This window comes from Amblyomma americanum, chromosome 6, assembly GCF_052857255.1.
Source record: "Amblyomma americanum isolate KBUSLIRL-KWMA chromosome 6, ASM5285725v1, whole genome shotgun sequence".
NCBI classification, from domain to species: Eukaryota; Metazoa; Arthropoda; class Arachnida; order Ixodida; family Ixodidae; genus Amblyomma; species Amblyomma americanum.
In genome coordinates this window covers 111,399,285-111,418,900 of record NC_135502.1, presented here as the reverse complement: position 1 = coordinate 111,418,900, position 19,616 = coordinate 111,399,285, and the positions used below count along the sequence as shown (strand labels likewise).

Sequence of the window (19,616 nt, the reverse complement as noted above, 5' to 3'; positions counted from 1 at the left end):
CGTTTGGTCCAAACTACTAGGTGCACTTCTCCAATTAAGCTAATCATTGCGTGTGGCATTTATAGTGAAAGGAGGATGTTTGAAATTTCTCTACTGTTGACATATTCTTTAAATACGGTGTTAAAACATTCTCAACAGTGTGTACATAAATTCTCTCCCTGAATGCGATCCATAGAGATGTGTTGGCATGTAGTTAGGGATTTAGGCAGCTGCGAATCTTGCTATCAACTAATGGAGTATTGTCTGTTCACTGCCTCTCGAGTTGCTTCTCCTGGTCCAGTTTCATGTAAATCTCTTTTCCCGTCTCCTACACTTTCTCTCTCACGGTGGAGAGGATGGGAGAGTAACCCATCAGTTGGCACAATGGTAGCACCAGAGTGCTGGCCCATCTTCTTGGCACAGTACAGAAGTATGTGTTTATGAACCTCATGTTGTTGAAGAAGCATTCACAATTGAGTTCTATATTACTGAAGATTGTAAAAGCTGCTGGATGCATAAAGATAAAGCAGGCCAGAAGACTAGAATGGCAACTGCAATGCAGTGTAGAAACACCAACACATTGCAAATTAAACAAAATCCAATTTTTATTCAGCTTACTGATGCCATCATGCTTGCTTGCAAAGAACAGATTTTGTTTGAAGAGGCGCCACGTAACGATTAGGACGGCCATAGCAGTCTCATGCTGAAGTCTATCTTGGTGCGACTAGGGGCAGAGCATTCTGGCGGTTGGTCACAGGCATTATTTTGAATTCTCGCTTCCTATGCTACACAGCAAATTGGCAGAAAAAAAAAACTGTCTCATTAATTACTGTGCATTCGTCAATGTGGTTGGTTGCATTGAGGCATAATTCTGGAATAAATTCTTTTCACCTTTTGGAAATGGACCAAAGACAAAAGAAACACACACTATGCAGATGACTGATTTGTCATTGCTGATCCTATCTTCACTCTTATTCTTTGTGCCCATTGTTTACTCCTTATTCTTAATTATTTATGTGTTATTTTTATTGATTGTTATTCTATGCTTAATCTTATTCTTTGCTCCAGGCCTGTGTCCTGAAGGTAGGGTGAATGCAATTCAAATATTAAACAGCCAGCTCACTAACTGCGATGATGGCACTGATGAACTGTGTGCATGTCATTTGTAATGTTACTGTAATGTCATAACTGGCCCAGCTATGCCTACTTCAGAACAAGGGCCTCTTCCAGATCCCTCCATTTAACCCTGTTCTGAGCCACCTGCAGCGACCTTAGCCCCGTAGACTCCCCAATATAGTCTGCTGCTTACCTGACTGTTGGTGCCCTCTTGTATGTCTGCATTCGCCTGTGTTACCCAAGGATCTCTTGGGTAATGTGACTGCATGATAGATTGTAATTAGAGCTTGCTCCTCTGTGAATTTTTTGGTGTGAATAACGCGCTACACACTAACAAAATGACAAATGGAAGAACAGGAGACAAAGGACAAGCGCGCACTAACAACTGAAGTTTATTCTGGTACGAGGGTACAGAAATACATTCCGTCACATGCTGAAGCAATCAATTCATTGTCAACAGCTGTGTGTTCTTCCAGTTGTCGTTTTGTTAGTGTGTAGCGCGTTATTCGCACCAAATGTATAACCAACTAGCCCACATTGCTGTCTTGCCTCTGTGAATATTGAACATATCTGGCCGCTCATGCTTTGCTATGCCGTGCTGCGAGTGAGTTGGTACAGTGCAGTAAGTATGCCTTGCAAACATCGGTGCAAAATTATATTAACAGTGAAATATGCAATGGAACCATCTTTTCTAGGTTTTCGCTTTGGACCAAAGTCATCTTTTGTGTTCCTAAAATGGTTTTGCCTTTCTATCATTGACTCAAGGCTGATCTTACAAATTATATTCTGAATAAGGAATAAGTGGGCATCATTTGTAGTGTACGGTGATCGCTGTTTTTTGTTTGCCCTGTACACCGTGTGTTTTCAGAATTACAATTCCATTACTCTTTCTGCTAATGTATGGCACCATTCAGTTCGAGCTGAAACTCTTCTCCTTCCTATATCACCGTGTATGCATTGTTCTTTTGTTTTCTGATTCCAACTTGAATTTACTCTTAGCAAGATGAAAAATGGACGCATTTTTAAGCCGGCTCTCTCTATCATCCATGGCTTTTTTCCTTCCTCCCTGTCTTTGCACTGCTTTTCCGTTTTGTCAGTCATGCTGAACCAACTAGCCCAATGCTCAATGTTTGTGAGCAAGCCAAGGGATTTGCCACTGCTCCTGTAGTGTGCAGGTAGGTTGAGAGACCATGGTCCTGAGCATAAATGGGTTGCATCCACCCACCCATGCTCTAACCTGTGTATGGTATGCATTATGTGCCCTTCTTTGTCTCTTTCCGCTCTTCACCTCCGTCGTCCCTTCCTCCTCCTGGTGTAGTTCAGGCTTGTACACAGTGTGAAGCAATCTACATTGCCTTCACTCTCTCCATAGCTTTCTTCTCACTACAAAGAGGACTGTGTTTCATTAAAAATGTCTGCACTGAGCTGAGGGGTCTCCATCACTCTCATATTCCTAATTCCTGTTTATCTCCACATTCCTGATGTGATACCTGCGATCTTGTGATCAAGCCCAAAGCACTACAGCATTCTGGCAGATGGAACAAGCTAAGTTGTGAGCTTTGCAGGTTGTGTTAGTGCCTGAAAGAAGATGACTTCTTTGGCTTTCAGCTATGGGTTCTCCCTGTTGATTCAAATTCCTTGTCCTCTGTTTCTCTTGAATAGCTTCTTCACCTTCTGTTGTTCTGTGTGTGACATGCATGCTGCCTTTGAGACCATCAAATGGTGCCTGAAGTGGTTTCTGAAATATTTCCACAGTCATGGTGAGTTGAATAATAACAATAATAATTGGTTTTTTGGGGAAAGGAAATGGCTTTATGGTGCAGTATCTGTCTCATATATCATTGGACACCTGAACCGTAAGGGAAGGGATAATGGAAGGAGTGAAAGAAGAAAGGAAGAAGAGGTGCCGTAGTGGAGGGCTCCGGAATAATTTGGACCACCTGGGAATCTTTAACGTGCACTGACATCGCACAGCACACGGGCGCCTTAGCGTTTTTCCTCCATAAAAATGCAGCCACCGCGGTCGGGTATGCAGTCAGCTTACTTTGCTGCTCCAGGACACGACGCTATTATGGATCCATTCATCAGATTAAGTTTGGAGATGGCGTCCAGCACTAGTGGTGAGTGCTTCTCTCACCACAGTGTTTTGTTATGACTCTCTGCATCAAAGCATACTCTGAGCTGATAAGGCTTCTCTCTTATATCTTGTTTTGGTCAGGTTCCTTCACCCGGCTCTCCGTGCACTTTCTAGAGCTTTTCCTTTATATCTTTCAGGTGCAGCTTGCTAATTTCGTTTCAGAATGATAATGTTTATTTATTTTATTAAGCTTTCAAGACAGTCGCAGATCTAGAGCAAGTAACATTTTTCTTCTTTGTGAAAAATCTTGAAACAGTCAAGCGTGTGAAGTTCACAGTGGCACCGGCTGCACTCCTGACAGCTTACGCTGTTTTAATGCTGTAGCATTGAAAGTCCCGTGTCGCAGAAAAGCTGGCATCAGTGTCATTGGCCATGGGCGATGGGCCACAGGAAAAATGCCTACCGTGGCAGCTGCAGATCAATTAATAATTGTTTGCAAGAGGCTGCATGGGAAGAGCAACGTGGGCTCACCGCCTTGGGGTCGGTGAGCTGGGGTACCTTGTCAACTTGGCTGGTGCCGGAGATCGATTCCTTCTGGTCTTCCCGAGTGGCTACCACGAGCTGGGTGTTACCCGGTGCCTGGACATTGCCGGGCCTGCGGGTGGTGTCAGCTCGGGGCTGACGGTCGCCGAATTCTGTCGTGCTGCAGGAGTTATTTTTTTTTGATGGTCCATTGGGTTCTTCGGAAGGGCGCAGACCCTTCCAAACGTTGTTGTTCGGCGGTGATGAAGGGAGATGTGCAGCTGAAGGTCAAAGAGGGAATATATTTACAGGATGTACAAGGGAAAACTGCGTTACAAGTTGAGTCACACAGACAGTGAAGCTTCAACTTAGAAAGACAATTCTCACACAGGGACACTCGCTACAAGCCCTTACTCATCGACCCGAGGTTAGAGTCTAGGGTTGTCGAATTACGTGTCACTGCACGGAGCCTCTAGCTCAACTAGACAGGAGTGCTCTCCAATGATTTTACATGCAATTTTAAAGCTTTTGCAAACAAAGAAGTTAGGGCGGTCATATTTCGAGGCCCGCCCTAAGCTTCGATAACCAATGCAGGTAGCCACGGCCCCTGAAGGTTGGACCCAACTTCGAGCCCGGGGGCGTGGCTAAAAAGGAAAAGGAACACATACCAAAAACATTCTGAAAACCCTCTCACCTGCGCGTCGCCTCTTGAAGGATGAAAAGTTTTTTTTTTTCATCTAATTGGCGGGACCACTAATCTACTAGCTCGCCGCAGGAATGTCAGATGGCGGAGACCCGCGACGCTTCGGTGCCATCGAGAATGCCAAAAAAATGGGGGCCCATCACGGAATGCGACGCGGTTTGCATATTTCCGTAGACGCGCAGTATGGCAATCTGCCGCCGTGGGAGTGCTGCCTAAGACCAAGCGGCACCACGTGCTCGTTGTGTGCGCCTTGCATGCTTTCTTGGGGCGCTTAACAAAGCTAGGAGTCTTCGACCCTCACAGCGGTGCTGTCAAGCGGCAAATGATTCCTGTGCGTTTGCTGCTGTTTGCGGGAGAGGGGCACGCAGGTAGGGGGGAGCTCGGAGCTTCACTGAGAGCTCTCCACGCAGACCGGAGGCTCACAGTGACCGCAAGCTAAGGGGGAAAAAAATGTATGCGTTGATGAAGCGCGGCGTTACAATAGCCTTAAGGTTTTGTAATATGCACGTGTTGGGTGACAAGGTTTTTTCGTGTTTGCTTTCTAGCTCTTTTTGTTTTTACACTTGAAGGCACGGATCTAGGGCTACTGTACATCTTGTTGCACATGGTTGACATTATGGTCTATTTTTATGCTCATGTCTCTTCCGAAAAATAAACAGTTGCTGGTAGCACTTCGTCGTGTGTGTGTGTGTTTCGTGCCAGTTAGCGCGTTCCAAAACCTTACGATTAAATATCAACCAGCCTCCCTAGTAGGTCTTCAAGTTGGGAGACAGCCACTTTCCCCTCTCTAGGCCTGTGTACTGTGCACAATTTTTATTCTATTTATTTCATTACCCTTAGGGCTCAAGGGCATTACAGAAAGGGATGGGTTACATACGAAAGTGAAACAAAAATACAGCAGTATATAAACATATAAATCAAAATAAATGAGTGTCACCAGAAATGAAGAAAGGTTACATCAGAACAGTCAATAAGAGAGACTAGAAAAATAAGATAAGCATAGAAGGCATAATAACAACTTTTGTAAACATTAAAAAAAAATGGTACCACTCTAAAAAAGCATCAACATGCACATATACAGAACAAGAACAGGAACTGTTTTTAAAAAAATTGGCTGGATCAGGAAATTAACTATAAAAAAGCAAAAATGGCAGTGCTGCAGTTTATTTATTTATTACGAATACCTCAAGGGCCCTTGGGTGAGGGCTTTACATGAGGGGTAAAGCTAAAGGTGCTCCTTTGAGGATGTAACATAGGGGGGGAAGGGTCACTGTAAAAAACTTGTATAAAGAGCATAATTAACAAGCAAAGGAGCAAAAAACAGGTAAGGTATAACATGAGAATATAATTAAGCACCAGAGAGTAAATAAAGAAACAGGCAATAGGAAACAATACAATACAAATTATAGGTTTAAAGAAAATGATAAGGCATAACAGAAATTAAGAATAATACAGTGTACGTATAAGGCACGAAAAGAACAGAAGTAATCGCAAAAGTACAGCAAATAGAAAACATGGAAACTGGAAACATTTCAAATGCCAATGTCTCTGCAGATGAGATCAAAAAATGCGGAGGCGTTAGATTCAATGGCTCTATGTGCTGGTAAATTGTTCCGCTCCATGATAGTGCGTGGCATGATTGACTTGGCAAATGCAGATGAACGACACTTGATGCGTTTAACTTTGTGGGGATGGTTGAGCCGCGGAAAGAAGGCTGATGGCGATTGGAAAGAATCGTGGTGAGGAGATGGATGGTGATGCAGTTAATAGAAAAGTGGTAGTCGTGATAGTTTATGGCAGTGAGACAAGCCTTCTAATTCACCGCGATTTTTTAAAGCAGTGACGCTGGTAGCATGTGAGTAGTGTGAAAAAACAAAACGCGCAGCATGGTTCTGCAAGGACTCAATGTTAGCTATGAGGTAGGCTTGGTCAGGATCCCAGATGGCTGATGCATATTCAATCTTCGGACAAATGACTGTTATGAACTTAACTTTCTTCAGGTGCGAGGGAGCCAGTCTGAGGTTATGCTTTAGCGGGCCGAGTGAGAGGTTGGCGGATGCTAAATTCAGATTAATGTGGTTAAGCCATGTTAAGTCTGAATGCAGGTGACTTCCGAGGTACTTGTAAATAGTTCCAAGTTCGAAAGAATCGTTATTTAAGAAATAAGTTGTGGGAATGCAAGAACTGCAAGTGATAGACATAAGATTAGTTTTAGAAGTATTGAGCGGCATAAGCCAAGATGTGCACCATGAGGTTACTGCATCAAGGTCAGTTTGCAAACATTGTTGATCAGTGATAGAAACAATATTACGGTATATCACATAGTCATCAGCAAAGAGCTGAACTTGATAAGACACAGAGTTAGGTAAATCATTAACATATATTAAAAAGAGGAGTGGACCAAGAACGCTCCCCTGTGGTACCCCAGAACCGACTAGATTAAGTGGAGTTGTAGCTGTTGATGGAGGTAAAATGAAGTCTAGCGTTCCTTGGGTTTATGACAGCAGCAGGTTACAGTGAATGCAGACTTGGATGCAGAAATATCAGAAATTTCGTCGATAGATCCGGGGGCATCATCATCAGCCTGACTACACCCACTGCAGGGCAAAGGCCTCTCGTATGTGTCTCCTATTAACCCTGTCCTTTGCGAGCTGCGCCCACCCTATTCCTGCAGACTTCTTAATCTCATCCGCCCACCTAACCTTCTCCGCCCCCGCTACGCTTGCCTTCTCTTGGAATCCACTCTGTCACCCTTAACGACCAGCGGTTATCTTGCCTTTGCATTATATGCCCTGCCCAAGCCCATTTCTTCCTCTTGATTTCAACTAGGATGTCATTAACACGCGCTTGTTCCCTTACCCACTCTGCCCGCTTCCAGTCTCTTTAACGTTACACCTATAATTTTTCTTTACCTGGCTTGCCGTGTTGTCCTTAACTTAAGCTGAACCCTTCTCGTTAGATCCGGGGGCAATTCCAAATAATGTACGGACCCCGTAGAGTATCTGTTACGGGTTCAGTTGGACTTATTTTTGGAAATGTGGCGGAGAGTTTGAAGGATGCTTCACTCCCGCCATCGGTTGGCCTGGTATTGCACTACCTCAGGGATCGGCCTCGTCTTTAGCGCCTCTTTACTATCCTGTCTTTCTATCCCATCTTTCAACTCTCCTACTATCTGCACGTGGTAGCGATTGTGGCTCGGCTAGAGCCAGTGAGCAGGCCTGTGCACTTTCCTTTTCTTCCTTCCTGGCAACAACAGACAGACAGACGCACTTGGGATGAATGAATTGTTTCATTAGCTTCTTTCTTCCTGTACTGCAGTTTTACACCACGCTTGCATATGTGCAGTACCTGAAAATGATGCATTCTAAATCCACTTCTGACGAGTTACTGTATCCTACAAGTTACTACACTACAGTGACTATTTTAGCACGGCACAAATAGTAGTGCACTATTTTTATGCACCGTGCAAAGGCAATAAGTGTTATTATTCTTGGTAAACCAGCGCAATGGCACGAAGCCAAAAAGGAGAAGAGGGGACAAGACACAGTACTGATGTGTTCCCTCACAGCTGAGACCCGCAGGACAGTGGCGTAGCCAGAAATTTTGTTAAGGGGAGGGGGGCTCATGTTGCAGCACGGCCTTCTCATAGAATTTGTGGAAGGCTCAAACGCAACAATAATAACTGCATTTCCATTGCAATGCCATTGTGTATTAGATAACGCTACATACTGTCTAGACAAGTGAAATATGTATTTTTTAAAATAAAAGAATGTATTCGTATGTCTTAAAATCATGGCAGACATGATTACAAATTTGCTTAAAACATAGTGACTGGCTAGTTGGTTCTGCATACTGGAAAGGAACCCAAACTCAGGGGAACTCGCCTTACACTGTAGCCAGTGCAAAGGCTGCACCCCTGCCCTTGAAAGCACAGTTATTCTTCGTAAGTGTCGGGACACCACCACGAGGTTGATAGCAGAAGCTCTGGCGATATCAAAATGCGCAGATAAGTGTGTCAGCAACCCCTCCGTGTGCCTTAGTGAAAAAGAAATGTCATTTCTGAACACCAATGATAGGACGAAAGATTGGAGGAACGGGAGACAATTCCGATAATCGTGCCACGAATGCGTGAGGTGATGTGTTGGTTTCTGTTTTGTTGTTTTGTACCTAGTTCCTATATAGGCTGGCTCAGAGCAATAAAACACAGTTGTTAGTCAGCGCTTGTGTTTGCGTCCTTCTCGTCTCGTATTTGTTACTGCTGCGCTGCAATTTTTCCAGTATGATTACAAAACATAAGACTGAGCAGGGGACAAGACAGCAGGGAAGGAAACAGGACGAGCTCGTCCTGTTTGCTTCTCTTCTGTGTCTTGTCCCCTGGTCAGTTTTATTTCTTGTAATCAAGTCATACCAACTATGTATCCCTTTATTGTTCACTCGTGGCAGACATAACTGATACCAATGCTTCCATGTTTTTGCGTATTTAATAAGTGAAGAAAATATCCCACGAAGTATAAAACTATATCAGTCTGAAACCAGCAAAGCAGTGCATGCCGCTGATATGAAAAACGTAAAGGCATGAAATTAGCAAGTAGAGGACAAATATTTTAATGAATGTTTGTCGTTGAGGAACCTTTACATGTTTGTACATATGCAACGGCCAGGGATAAATCTCGATGACGCTGTCCTTCGTGCCATTGTACTGCGCAGCAGCAGCTGTCACCGGTCATGTATTGCGAGTAATTGCACCGAAATTTTAGTCGCAACAGCGAGCCATCGATAGGCCCTTGAAAGTTTGTGCTAGGATGGGGCCCCTTGCGTTGCATTACTCCAGGTGCATGGGAGTTTCCACAAAATCAAACCAGAGTTAGCAACGTTCGTGCCAAAATGACTTCTCTAGTCTGAAAAAGACACTGTAGGTGGCAAAATCCAGAATGACTTCCAGAACCGGTCATTGTTTTGGTCTGCGGTGCGGGACAGTTTGAAAAAATTTCGGGAGGGGGGGGGGGGTTGAAACACCACAAGCATCCCCCCCCCGGCTACGCCCCTGCCGCAGGATGCAGACACCTGTAGTGGCCCAGTGTTATCAGCATTTGCCTCAAATGGAAACTGTGGAGCTTGATCCCTAGAGCTCCCAGCTACCCACCAGTGATAAATGTATACAAGATTTTCCTTAGCTTGGTGCCCGGATTCACTGGGTGAAAAACTTTGAATTTCTCTCAAGTTGTCTCCACCGTCTGTAGATCAAAAAGATGTTAGCTACTGCACTCTTCAACTGACCTGCTCTTGCACCATTGAAATTTTGCTTGCACATGCTTACTGCCCCAGCTTGTGAAAGAAGCCGTCTTGTAGAGGGCTGGTGATAGTGGTGTAATGAAACTGCTTAACAATCGTGTGCAAAGGGACTTGTAGCTTTTCCAGTGAGTGTGCCGCACCTAGAAGCGATTGCTTTGTTTCAGGTGAATTTTGCATCCTTCATGTCGTAAATAATGTGGTTCTTTTAATGCCATATAGTGAACGCTGCAAATAATATTTCAAAAAACAGTGAGAGGGGTAGCATGTCAGGCACCATTGTCGTGCAGACTTATTTTGCCACCAGTAAAAACAGCAATTTTCTTTCACATTTTGAAGTGTTACGTGCACCTTCAAAATAGAAATTAAAACTTCCATGGTCATCCAAATGTTTACTTGATAAATCACGGGAATTTGATGGTGCTATTTGCATCAATTATGACACATTTTACGAAATTTTACACATCCCTGCAAAATAAACCACCATTATTTTGCGCTCAGAAGTTAACAAATTATCTTAATTAAGACATGGATATACTATTTAGGCAGAAAAACATTTAATTTTGATGGAAACAACAAGTGGAATGAATGGATTAAGAAAATCCTTTGAAAGGATAAGAAATTTTGCTTCCCTGGATGATGCCGAACTACTACAGTATAAAAACCATCGACCACAGGTTGATTAGAGCCCTTCAAGGAGATTCCAAGGTGCAACAACGGCAACCAGGAGCCAGATGCAGGAAGAAACAGCCCTTCTAGCTGCATGGCTTGATACAGCTCATCTGTGAACACACAGCTAGACCATCACCTTGAGCATCAAACTTTAGCCGGAAGGTCAGAAATAAAAGCATTTATTAAAAAAGCACAGCTCTGTCGGGGCTGTCAGATAAAATATGCTGCACACACAGCATGTACAGTATTTATGTGCAGGTGGGCTCCCGGCGTATTCTTTCTTCACAGTGTCTTGCACTCTACAGTGGTGTCTGCATTTGTGGTCACCCAGGGGTGACTCAGTACCTCATCAAGGGAAATTCGGTCGGCAGGCCGTGTCTTCAACAACTGTTGAAAAAAAGAAAAAGGAAGACTATGCTGAGTGCAAGCACTCCCACGTGATCAAATGAATAAGACCCGTTTCATTCATGGGAAGTGCTTGCGGATCATGGAATCCCCAGAATAATTTAGAGTCCACATTTTTTTTCAAATGTGGTGCCCTCTAGGAAGCATACCAAAATTTGTCCGCTCCACAACTGGTGGGAAACAAATGCATGTGGCCACTGCAGTTCCCACTACTGGCACAATCCGCTTCAGCAAGGCACCAACTGCTCATGTGATGCAGCAGGTGTGCACATTTAGCTGTTGACTGCTTTTGTGGCTAACACGAATTGCACATGCGTGGCGTAAGCTGGCAATTTGTTTTCAGCCAGTGGGTTGCAGCCATCTCTAAGAGACTTGGACATTCCGAGTTCATAATTGCATCATATCCTTCGAAGTCCCGTTTCTCCAGCATAGCAAAGCATTTTATCAGTATATCGAGTGGAACTATTTTAAAACAGCAAACTGAAACCAATACTATATGGCCAAAGACTGCACTCTCTTCGACTCCATGACGACGTCACAAACATTCCTGAAAAAAAATTGTGCACAGGTTAAATGGCTGAAACAGTGATTGAACGGTACCCCATGCACAAAATGCCTCAGATGATCTGACACAAAGTGCGAAAATTTGGTGCAGCGAGTATAAGTCAATGTGTTGGCAATGTCTGCGACATCCCAAATATAGTGTTGCCCGTGGAAATCACACGAAATGACACATTGCTGCTAAACTTTGTGGAAATGACCCATGTGGCGAGGGGAACCTACAGCAATTGTTTTATGTGAATATAGGAACCTTGAGAAGCCCTCGGAGTTGCTCTTTGAGAGGTCCAGTCGGTGCTTGTGCAAGTGACCACCACAATCTTCTTCCAATTCCAGCTTTCAATGCTGTCCAAGAACAAGTCAAGTAACAAAATTTTTTTTGCGTGTGTGTGGCTCTAGTGGTCATTAATATTTCGTCCCCAATAACCCACGGCTGCGCAGTCCAACAAAACGTGTACATGGCTCACTCTTGACATCCCAGGTTCAACTTAGAGGCATGCGCACGAGGTACAAGAATATCCATCACAGGATGGCAAGAAAGGGCTGCACTTATGGTTCCAAAAATAAAGAGGAGGCCTGGTGTTGCACTGGACGCATCTGAGTGCAGCGCAATGCTATTTTTCTCCTGCAGTACTTTTCCTCATTCAATGTCTTCAAATGCAAAGCTTTGCGCTGTCACAACTTGCAGCTTGTCATAAAAGCCAATAAAATTGCCATCGCCCAGATGAATGAGCCAGGAACATGTAGTCCAAAAAAAAAAGACTTCCTTTTGGGTTTCTGCTGCTACTGTGCGAATTTTAAATGTTTAAAGGAGACTAAACTGAGACATTAGGCATGCAGAAAAAGGCGATCTCTCACACACACACCCACCCACATTTGCGTGCGCGCGCACAATTAGAAAGCACATGGGTATTAAATTACCAGACAGAAGAAACGCAAAAGGACACAGTTCCATCACGTAAAGCTCAAGCGAGCGTGACTGGCAAACTTTTCTAGCTTGTTTTGTGAGCAAGCACCATGACAATTTCTAAGTTTTGCTTACCTGTAGTGCTATATGCAAAAAATACGCTTCTATTTTTGTCACTTGCCAGTTGTACAACAGCCTTCATCGTCGATGTCACTGGTCTCAGATTCTCTACAATGCGCATATTAGCCGTCTGCCGAGCCACTTTCAAGCTGCCTGTTTACAAATGCAAGATGGTGATTTTTTCATTGTCTCTCATTTACTATGTTAACAGTTGAAAAAAGAAACGGGTATGTTTGGCTCCCATGATGCTGGCAGCATGGGCAAACAAGCATGAATTTACAGACAAATTTTAAAACAAGCGCGATTTTAGGTAGGCAAGCTATAAGCGAACGTCCCCAATGCCGCAACATTAGATAAACTGAGGCGCCCCTTCTAGGTTGTAGAAATCTGCAAAAGACACCAAATTCTGGTTGAGGGTATTCTTTGAAAGGATACATAACACAACAGCATACGTGGGTATTCTCTGTAACATGTGGTATTCTCTTATGACTGTGACTGCTACACAATAACTGAATTTCGTCACATCATGCTTCGGTTTCAACAGTGGAATGATGGCTGCGATGTCAAAGGTCAGTACAGGTCACATGAGGCATAAAAGCATTGATATAATATCTGCTCCATCTTTCTTTGCGATTCCCGCTCTGGAGACAGGCTGGCTTTAACGTTGCAATGAATTAAAATGAGAGAGCGGAAATTATATCGCAGTTTTTTCATGCTTCAGGTGATCAATATTGAACTGCTTCATGACAGCCATAGTTCGGCTGTTAAAACTGAAAGCAAAACAAAATAAGAAAAGAAACTCAACTGTAAATTATTTTGCGGTTGTTGCCGAATGCACTGGGATGATCCATGCATACCGATGTCTTATGTGTTCTTAAAAAGAAGAAGATAGGCAACCAAAAATTTTATGTCTACACTCCTTACACACATTAACCTTCCAACTCCTTACCGACACAGCAGAGTCGATTTGGTCACTGCATTAGCCCATAAACTTCAAGTGTCCAAGTGCAGCATGTCACCAGCATGTCACCAGGACGTACTTCCCAGCTAGTTATCGTTATGTGCCAGTTCAGTTTCCCCAAGCACATAGCGCTGCCATCACGGGAGTGCACTAGATGTCCCCTGTGCAAGTCATCACTTGGCTCAGAGGCAACCTTGCTCACCTTTCCAATGATGTCGCGGGCATCAGCGCTGACGTATGGTGGAAACTGGACCCTTGCGTTACGAATGCGCTGGTACGTCTCCTGCGTGGTCTCCGATTCGAAAGGCGGCTTGCCGACCAGGAACTCGTAGATGAGTATGCCCAGGGCCCAGTGGTCAACCTTCTCATTGTACACAGTGCCCTCGATCATCTCTGGTGGCAGGTAGTCCAGTGTGCCGCACATGGTCGCTCGCCTGCAGACCGGGTTGCAAGAACCACAATTAAAGGCCTATGAACCGCAATTAAATGCATGACAGGATGCTAAAGCAGTCTCTTTGCTTCTGCTGCCAGAGGATAAGTCTTACTGGCCGATTGGCCAGACCACACAAACAGAAGGGCATTCGGAACAGAACAAGAAAAGAGGATGGCATTGCAATTCTGTGGCAATGACAGAAGGCTATTTGCGAAATGTAGATAGAAAAACAAGGGGGTTCTGCACTGTTACTTCCTATGCTCAATATTAACGAAAATGGCGGAAAAACATGTCGACCATCTGAAATGAGGGCAAGCACTGAAATACAAAACTTTGACATGAGCACACCATGTATATTTCCCTGCGGGAAACTTCTGTGTAGACAATGCGGTTTAGAACATTTTAAAACATTAGGAACAGTCAACTGAATTCCCTCTTCAATTCTGGGTTAAGCAGTGCACCTTCAGAACTATTTGAAACCTTGGAGACCTAATGAATAAATCTTGCACCGTGGAAAAATGCTACCAACATGGCCCGAAGCTATGGTTCAATACAACAGTCGATAATGATCAAGACACTATGCTGCCTTACACAATGGCCAACACAAAAATACTTTGAGGACACTTGCGCTCACCTTACGACTATGACTTGATAGCATTAAAATGTCCCTATGATTGCTTCACAGACATCGACACATTTGCTGCTATAACAAACTGCTTTATTACACATCATTGTCCATATTAACTGGTAATACTAATTCGTGACCCTAATTACCAATTTCGCTTGACCGCCTGTTTTCAGCAAAACTACTTTTCTGTGTCACTACCCTCTTTACCAGGTCAGGATGATCCAGTCACACCGACACAGACACCAGGGTTTTTGTCGAACGGGGCCTTTGAACCTTGAGAGTTAAAAGCTGGCCATAGGAATAGATGCCACCTGTAGCTACTGGTGGCATCAATGATTGATAATAGCCAGCCTCCCGCATGTTAATGAACGTGACCTTTCACGCGGCAGACGTTTCCTCTGCTTCGTTTCTTCGTGCTCTGCACTCCCCAGTTCTTTGCCCATCAGTCCTTTTTCCCTTTCTTACCCCTCGCGGCTTCTTTCAATGACTTCTCTTTATCAACAACCTGCACCACGTTCTTTCCACATTTGCAGCAACTCTCTTGACAATGTGTGCTGGGTGCTTCACCTCAATGACTCCTGTCGACAAGTTTGCTTTTCCTCACACCTCTCAAATTTGGTGGGAGCTTCTGTGGTTATGAGCAGAGTTGTGCAACTGCTTTCCCCAAACCACTGTTAATGCTGCTTGTGGAGCGCCAATCACATGATCCTGCAGACGTCGAACAAGTCCAGGATTCTAGGACATCAATTTTAATTTTGAGGCAACTGTGAAATATTGTAAGGTACTGTTATGGAAATGTTGACAAAATGGTCCATTCTTTTCATGCATAGTAAAATTATCTTTTAAGATTGTCCATCGCTTGCATAGAGTAGTTCAGACTGCCACAGAAAACAAATAGGGATCTTTTTTGACGATAGCGAAAACGTTAATATGTAGCAAAAAATACAAGCCTGTAGAGGGGAGATCTACTGATATACGGCCAGCAGCGCTTCCAGGGAGGATTGGCAGCTGATAGAAGAGCCAACACCGCTGTTTGTTTGGCTGATGCGACTGCCGGCTACGCTTTTCTTGGTGGCTCTGACGGCTTGTGCTTGGCTGTTCGGTCGTGTCTTGCGATGGGATATCACAACTATACGGCATGTTTCAAACTGCTTGTCAGAGCGGAGCGGCGAAGCCAGCGAGGATAACCGCGTGCACACAAGTTTGCCCATAGACGACAATCGTTGTGTCGGCAAACTTGTGCGCACGTGGCTATTCTCACTGGCTTCTCAGCTCCGCGCCGTGATAAGGCGCCGACAAGCGGTTTGGTCGACGCTCGTGTGGTACTGTTAAAGAATTGTGTGGTGTGGTAATTGATTCGCGGTTGCTTTCCCGGACGAAGTTGCGAAAGCAAACTTATGGAATCCGGAACTACCGAACAATTCGCTGGGCCGCAAGTGATGACGCTGTTTTAGCGTCTTACTCAGCTTCGTGCGTGCACCTTCATGCCATCCTGCAAGGGGGTGGGGGAGGGAGGGGGGGTGCGCGTGGCCTTTCATTTAGAGTGAACTTTTTTCGGGGGCCGACCAGCGTAGGGTGCGGGTCCGGGTGGTGACATATACGCAGCAACATACACTATACCTATATTGCGAGTTATGACCTTTGTGGAGTTTTTTAAGTCGCGCTTGCGAAATCAATGCCTAATTTGCGCACCCCCTTCTTAGAGCCCTAATTTCTGAATAAAAAGTGCGCAAATTATGCACTTAAATACGGTATTGATTATTACAGTGGAATCCTACTATATGAAAAAACTGAGTTCACGAACTTCCCATCGAAAAATGCACTAGTCCAGAATTTCTCGGTATGCGTTCCATTTCACTGTAACACAGATGACTTCACAGCTGCAGTCCTGGCTCTTCACATGCACAGATTGCCAGCACGTGGCAGAGTCGCTGCTGGCAAGTGGTCGCAATATACGCCATGCGAAAATTCAATTTAGCATAGAGTTTCCTGTGCTACAACTGCGCATGAGAGATTTACTGGATGCGACGACGGCAGTGAGACATTTTTTTCTGCAATACCCTAATAGTCAGCACCTTGTTACTACCCGAACATAATTTTGAAAAGCAACTCAGGTGGGTCTTCACAAACATTTTAAGTTGGTAGCCACATCACATTCCTTCGAGTGCTCTCGAAGGCCACCACAAACCATTTTTGAAACTACACAGTGGAATATTTTTAAAACAGCGGAAACAGCAAATCGAAATTGAAACACAGCCCGCGGCCAGAGACGAGAAAAGCACTCATACGCGTGCTGAATAACTGCAGTTGTGACTGGAAATGACGAGTCTTTTGATAAAATGCTTAAGACGACCTAGTACAAGCCTCAGAATTTTGTTAAATAAGAGAGGAGCACGTATGAATGTGCTGAAAATGTTTGAGACGTCGAAAATGCAGTGTTTCCCACAGATAACAACTGAACCGAGGCTATGGAATGACAAACTTTAAAAATCGATTTGCCACGAAATGAAATGCCGCATGGCTACCAAGCTTAACGGAAGTAATCAGGAACAAGAGAAAAACCTACAGTACAAGCTTCATTAGAATAGGGTAACCTTCGAAAACCCACTAAACAAAACTGTTTGAACACATAGCGTCTGAACTACGGTTCGAAGCTGCTACATGTCTAGGTATGGCCACACATGTTGCATGAACAAGGCGACTACTCCGAGCTTAGCATGGCAGGTTGTCAAAGGGGTGGACAAAAAAAGTCTCTTAGGCCCGTTTGTGAAATGACAAGCAACTTGAACTTAAGGCTTAAGGAGGTTTAACGTCCCAAAATGACTAAGGCTATAAGGGACGCCATAGTGAAGGGCTCCAGGAATTTCGATCACCTGGGGTTCTTTAACGTTCACTAACATCGCACAGTACATGGGCCTCTAGAATTTCGCCTAAATCGAAATTCGACCGCTGTGGCCAGGATCGAACCCGCGTCTTTCGGGTCAGCAGCCGAGCGCCATAACCACTGAGCCACCACGGCGGCCAGCAACTTGAACTGTAGTTTGCCTTTTAACAACTTTCGTGAGTTTAAGTTGTTGCTATAAATACTCATTTCAGAGTGAATAAATGCGTTCAGATAACCAGAATTGACTATCAATTCACAGGGCACGATCATAAAAAGTTATAGCTTTGTAATTTACCTAATGAGAGTTCCTGTAATAAGGCCAACAGCTTTATGCAGAATAAACACGAATTATGCAGCCGTTGGCTCCTGAAAAGGCCAAAAGAAGAGAAAACATGAATGATGTAGAAACAGCCTCCCATGTCGCAAATATTTACATGCACTGCATGCAAAGTTTTGGTCGAGTGGTCGAGACGCCTTGGGCTGCCGTGCCAAGGATTTCAGGTTTGATGCCTGCACTTGGGCAGATATCCACTTTTTCCTTTTCTGGGCTACTCTTTGTATCAAAGCGAAAGAAACACCTGATAGTAAATGGCTTACTAAAGGCTCCAGCAGCATTGGCCTGCAACAATGGTTGAATTTATTAAAGACCTGCAAAAACAATAAGTGATTGCTCATTTATGGTTTTTCTGGCAGAACCACTGATAAAGCTTTTCCTTAGACCCCTTAGAGCAAATGTAGCTGCCAATGAAATGACTATCATCTGCTTATTTTACTGCCCCGAATGCGTGCCCGAGACGAAGAAGGCGGATTCGCAAACATTCAGCGATGCAAACACTTTAAAATATAATGTTTGCAGAAATATATTTTTTTCTTACCAGTGCTTAGAGAATAAACAGACATAGTTCTTCAGCATGACATGTATATCAGTGAAGTCAATGAAGTTCAAGCCAGGCTGCTGTAAAACCTTACCAGGTTTAAAATCTTAATTACTCACCATAACAACGGCGGCCACTATCTGGATGTGGTGCCACATTACAGCACCATGAATAATTGTGACTTCACAGCAGAGCATTAAGAGTCAAATTTGAGCTCTGCATGAACTAATAATCAATTAATTATTGAAATTATCAATACGTCTGTGCAAATTTTCACCTGGTTCTACGCAAGAGATATATCAGGCGAGTGTGACGTCAACTCTGGTGAGCCCCGCTATCCAGGTTACCCAAGCGATGCTGCCAATAATTCCGAATAATTATGATGTCTAGTTTTTTTCTAGAAGAGAGACACTGACATAGGAAACAAGTGTGTTGTCGCACTAGTGCAGCCCTGCAAACAGAGTGAAATCTTTAGGCTCACAAACTGCAGTCCGCTCCCAGAGCTGGTCATATCATTGCAAGTTTTCCGGCCCTCAATGAGTCAACCTTGCTGTATAGGGGGCTCCAATGCCTTCCCACTTGCCGACTAACCTGGTTAAGCCTGTTTAACGGCTGCTCGCATGGAGCGAAGGGTTGCAATACCATGCATAACACTGAATGGCTGGAAGCCCGTCTTTGCATTAATATGGCACAGCTGCACTTCAGGCTGTGGGTTCATGGCAGGGTGCCAGTGAGTGCTGTCCCAATAGAATCAAGTTGCTTGGCGGGCTTGGTTACAGAGGTGGTTAGCATGAGTTGCATCGCCGACTGGCTAGTAGTTCACTGTTCATCCTCACTCGGTTTTAAGTTTACGATTTAGTACAATGTCCATAGACCCTGGCACAATCAGGTTAGTACAATGTCCATAGAACCTGGCACCATCAGGCATACCATTAAGGCTATAGAGACCATCTGGCTAAAACAGAGTTGACCTTTGGGCGACCTCATACACTTTTATGTCCTTTGTTTAGCAGCTGATTCACTGGACCAGCATTACCCAGCATGCCAGCTGCACCAAATTTATGTCATTGCATGTTGAACATGAAGTGCATTAGGCCACGTAGCAAATGGTTACAGCCCAGCAACCTGCACTGTTAAACTACTACTGTTAAACTACAGCCTGTGTTGTAACAAAACATGGCAAACTGCTGTAGTTCAACAGAGCTGTACAGTCTGTAAATTAGCTACAGTTCATGCAGCAGAGAGGCCTCCATGTCACCAACAGACCAGTGCAACTGTCATGCCACAGCAAAAGATGTGAAAGGCCCCTGAGCAGCAACTCACCTTTACCTTCAATTTAGCATCGAATCCCAATATCTTCTGGGCCACTATGGCATATATCTGCCGGAGAGACTGTGCTAAATGGATGTTGTTGCCTACCAAGCACTGCACATGTACAGCACCAAGAATGTGCATGCACATAACACATTTTTCTATTTTCGAGTGTG

General features: G+C 44.3%; 1 protein-coding gene across 1 annotated transcript in view; it reads right to left on the bottom strand.

The window, feature by feature from the left end:
• Positions 1–10,521: 10,521 nt before the first annotated feature.
• Positions 10,522–19,616, bottom strand: part of LOC144094915 (aurora kinase A-B-like) — a 28,744-nt gene continuing 19,649 nt past the window's right edge. The window contains exons 6-7 of the mRNA XM_077628778.1: positions 13,512–13,743; positions 10,522–10,745 (exon numbers count right to left, since the gene is read on the bottom strand). Of these exons, the coding sequence (XP_077484904.1) occupies positions 10,641–10,745; positions 13,512–13,743 (337 nt within the window). The 3' untranslated portion in view covers positions 10,522–10,640. The remainder of the gene's footprint in view (positions 10,746–13,511; positions 13,744–19,616) is intronic.